The sequence below is a fragment of the Gekko japonicus genome, unplaced genomic scaffold (assembly GCF_001447785.1).
Source record: "Gekko japonicus isolate JY-2015 unplaced genomic scaffold, Gekko_japonicus_V1.1 scaffold1471, whole genome shotgun sequence".
In the NCBI taxonomy this organism is placed as follows: Eukaryota; Metazoa; Chordata; class Lepidosauria; order Squamata; family Gekkonidae; genus Gekko; species Gekko japonicus.
The window spans coordinates 21,536-25,723 of NW_015163647.1; the positions used below are offsets into that span (position 1 = coordinate 21,536).

At 53.6% G+C, this 4,188-nt stretch overlaps 1 protein-coding gene across 1 annotated transcript in view; it reads right to left on the reverse strand.

Moving 5' to 3' along the window:
- Positions 1 to 1,941, reverse strand: part of YIF1B (Yip1 interacting factor homolog B, membrane trafficking protein) — a 7,104-nt gene extending 5,163 nt beyond the window's left edge. Inside the window, exon 1 of the mRNA XM_015407647.1 lies at positions 1,897 to 1,941. Within this exon, the coding sequence (XP_015263133.1) occupies positions 1,897 to 1,941 (45 nt within the window). The remainder of the gene's footprint in view (positions 1 to 1,896) is intronic.
- Positions 1,942 to 4,188: the final 2,247 nt, after the last annotated feature.

The following is a 4,188-nucleotide window of genomic DNA, read 5'->3' on the forward strand; positions in this document are numbered from 1 at the left end:
CCCCCATCCCGTCCTGAGCCCAGGCAGGAAACTCTGTGAGCCGGAGGCTGGGAAACGGCGAACTGGCTCACACTCACTCCGCTTAGAGGGAACACTGCTCTGGAGCCCCAGAGATAGAAAACTGTGTGAGCCGGAGGCTGGGAAACGGTGAGCTGGCTCACACTCACTCAGCTTAGAGGGAACACTGCTCTGGAGCCCCATCCCTTCCTGAGCCCAGACAGAAGACGTGTGAGCCGGGGGCTGGGAAACAGTGAGCTGGCTCTCACTCACTCAGCTTAGAGGGAACACTGGCTACCGGCATTAAAGTTGTGAGCGAGCGATTTGGCCGCTGCATAAATCAGTTTGCTCTGGAGCCCCATCCCTTCCTGAGCTGAGACAACAATGTGTGAGCCGGAGGCTGGAAAACTGTGAGATAGCTCACACTGAACTGACTCAGCTTAGAGGGAACACTGCTCTGGAGCCCCCATCCCTTCCTAAGCGAAGACAACAATGTGTGAGCCGGAGGCTGGAAAATGGTGAGCTGGCTCACACTCACTCAGCTTAGTGAGAACACTGGCTACTGGCATTAAAGCGAGCGATTTGGCCACTGCATAAACTAGTTTGCTCTGGAGCCCTCCTTCCTGAGCTGAGAGAAAACTGTGTGAGCCAGAGGCTGAAAAACTGTGAGCTAGTTCTCACACTCGCTCAGCTTAGAGGGGACACTGCACATGAGGCTGCCTTCTCCAAAGTCAGGCCCTATGGGTCCATCACAGTCAGTCTAGCCTACTCAGACTGGCAGGAAAAAGGTCTTTCACGTCATCTGCTGCCTCCTCCTGGGACCTTCTGCATGCCCAGCAGAGGCTGTGCCCAGTGAGCCACAGCCAGCCCCTCCTTGGACGGAGGAGGAGGAGGAGGGGGAGAGCAGGCCCTTCCCCGCCCCCTGGAAGAGCCTGGAGGCCGGAGGAGGCAGACGAGCTTTGGGATCAGTCTTGTGCCAGTTACGGAAAAGGAGGAGAGTGAGCCTAGCAGCTCTTCCTTGGAGACCGCTATTAAAAATAGAACTGTGCAGCCCATTGGCTGAGAAGAACAGCTGGAACATCAGCCCGGCTTTTGCAAAGGGGGGTCGCGTGGCTCCCAACCTCTGGAGTGTAAACAAGCATCTGGAGAGGAGCGCTGTGATGAGGACGGGCACTGGACTGGCCCCAAGCTTTTCACAAAGGCCTTCCTTCATCGAAGGCTGGGTAGCTCATCAGAGAAGAGGGACTCCAGTGAGATGGCTGGCAACGGGTTAAACTACAGAGGAACAGGGAGGGCAGAGGAGATTCTCACCGCGGAAGAAAGGAAGCACTGACGGGGGTCGGCAGTGGGGCCGGTGCTGTATCAATTGTTCATAAGAGGTCTGTAACCGGGCGGTGAAGGGGACCAGGTTTGCAGATGACACTGTCTTGCTTGGGGTGGTGAGAGCCAGCCTGCGCACACTGTCAAGAGCTCCAAGAGGGTCTCTCCAAACTGGGTTTATGAGGTTTAATGTACACATAGGCATAAAGTAAAGCACACACGAGGCTTGGGGACCCTGACTTCAGGCAGATAAACGCTGCCTCCTCAGGGACAAGTCACAATTTCTGACAGCAAACTCTACACAGCCTGCGTCTGAAATCCGTTGTGTTCCAAACTGGAGGCTTCAGCTGTGTCAATTCAGGGCCAAACAGGTATCGGATTAACAATACCGATGAGTTCCGACCTGGCAGTGACTGACCAGGAAAGAGATCTTCAGGTCTCCTGGTGGGAAGCTCAAAGAAAAGGTAATTTAAATAAGGAAAGCTAATCCTAACAAGAGAGGGGTTCTCCGGGTAAGTAGAAAGGCGGAGTGTGGGGTTATTTGGGGCTCCGCCCCCTTTCTTAGAGGCACAGCCCCACAGGATTCTCCTCAAAAAGCTTTGAGTTCTGAGTAGACACTCGCATCCGCTTCAGTTATACTTTTCCTCTCTCTCTCTATGCCCCCCTCATCTATCGTCTGGAGTTTTGAGATAATTGCAGCCCCACAAGACATTTTTATTTATTTATTTATTTATTCATTATTTGTATTTATAGCCCGCCCATCCTGCAAGCGGGCTCAGGGCAGGCAACAGCATAAAAACAGTACAGTAAATATGATTAAAATTAAACAAGTTAGAAAATGTAAACAATTAAATAAACATTAAAACTGAATCACACCTCTGACAGTCACTGGTTGTACGGTTCTTTAGCATATTATTTGGGTTAATAGGTGGATAGGTGACAAGCCGCCTCAGGGAGGCCGTAGAGAGACGTCCGCTGCCTCAGCCAAAGGCCCTGGCGGAAGAGCTCGGTTTTAACAGCCCCTGCGGAACTGAAGAAGATCCTGCAGGGCCCTAATCTCGACTGGGTGCATGTCCCACCAGGCAGGGGCCAGGGCGGAAAAAGCAAGACGGATGTCCTTCGGGCCAGGAACAACCAGAAGATGTTTATCGATAGAGCGCAGTGCTCTTTGGGGCGTCTATGGGAAGAGGAGGTCCCTCAGATATGTGGGTCCCAGGCCGTGTAAAAACCTGGCTACAGGCCTGCAGAGCTGGGACTTGAGACCCCTCCCGTCTTGGATGGGGTTATACTCCCCTTGGAAAGCCAGGTTCGCAGTTTGGAAGTGCTGCTTGACGCATCGGTCACCTTAGAAAACCAGGGGGCTGCAGTGGCTCGGAGCACTTTTGCCCAGCTTTGACTGGTGTGTCAGCTGCGTCTGTTTCTGGGCCAGTCAGATCTAGCCTCAGTGATCCATGCCCCTTAGTTACGTTGAACTGGACTACTGCAATGTGCTGTACCTGGGGCTACCCTTGGAGAGTATTCGCAAGCCGCAGCTAGTGCTGAATGCTGTGGCTAGACTGCTGGTCAGGGCCAGCTTTTGGGATCATGTGACCCTGAAATTACAGCAATCACGCTGGCTACTGATCTGCTCCTGAGCCGAATTCAGGGGCACCTGAAGGATCCTCTTCTCCCAGACGTTCCAGCCCAGAGGCCCTCTGGAGTGTCCCATCAATCAAAGAAACTCCTCTGGTGGGCACACACGAGACAGGGCCTTTTGGGGGGCCGCCCCATGGTTATGGAACAGCCTGTCCCCCCTCACTTGAAATCTTTAGGAGGCAGCTGAGGACAGTTTTATTTAGGACTGCATTTGATTGATTTACTAGCAGCCCTAAATTCTGATTTTAGAGTTTGGTATTTTATGTATTTTATCTACATTGTAAGCTGGCATGAGTTCTGTCAGGTAGAAAGGTGGCTAATATATGTTTTAAATAAGAAAAAAAAACCCACCTAATTTCAGTCTGCAGCAGCCGTCGTTCAAAAGCCGCCCTGGCCCCTGAGCCCGCCTTGGCGGGAAGGGTGGGGTATAAATCGAGCTAATAAATAAATAAAAGCCAACTCTGTGCTAGGGACCCTTAGGAACAGGACCGGAAGCAACATATCCAGGGTCAAGGAAGCACTTCTGACCACCCCGTCCTAACAGTCTGGGGCAGGCAAAGCTTGTGTGTACTGAGGGGCAGTAGGCTGGCTGGTTTTAAAAGAGGATTTAGGCCGCTTCTTGAAGGAGCGGTCCACCCGTCAGGGGCTCCAAGCCAGACTGACTCAGTGGAACCTCCCTGCCCAGAGACAGAAGACTTTTCAATACCAGCTGCGGGGATGGGGGATGGGGAGAAGGCCTCCAAGCCCTGCTTGCAGACTCCAGAACCGGATCGTCGAAGGGGCTGGGATCCCAGTGTGGTCCCGGTTAAGTCCAGCCTCCCCCCCACACACCAGTGTTCCCTCTAAGCTGAGTTAGTGTGAGCCAGCTCACGGTTTCTTAGCCTCCGGCTCACACATTTTTATCTCTGCTCAGGAAGGAGGGCTCCAGAGCAAACTAACTGATGCAGCGGCCGAATTGCTTGCTCACAACTGTAATGCCGGTCGCTCACAAAGTGGAATTTTTGCTCACCAGACTCCACAGCTTGGAGGCAGCATTGCCTCCCCCCCCCCCAGGTGCTCCCAATTCCCCGTTGGGCTGTGGAGGGGGGTGCCCAACCCATCCAGTCTTGGGGTGGGTGAGCCACTTGAGAGGCCCAGCTGGGCCCCAGGGCAGACACGCGAGGTGCAGCCTGCTGCCCTGTCCTCCTCCTCCTCCATCCATGCCCCTCTGTCAACAGACTGTGGACTGTCGGACCC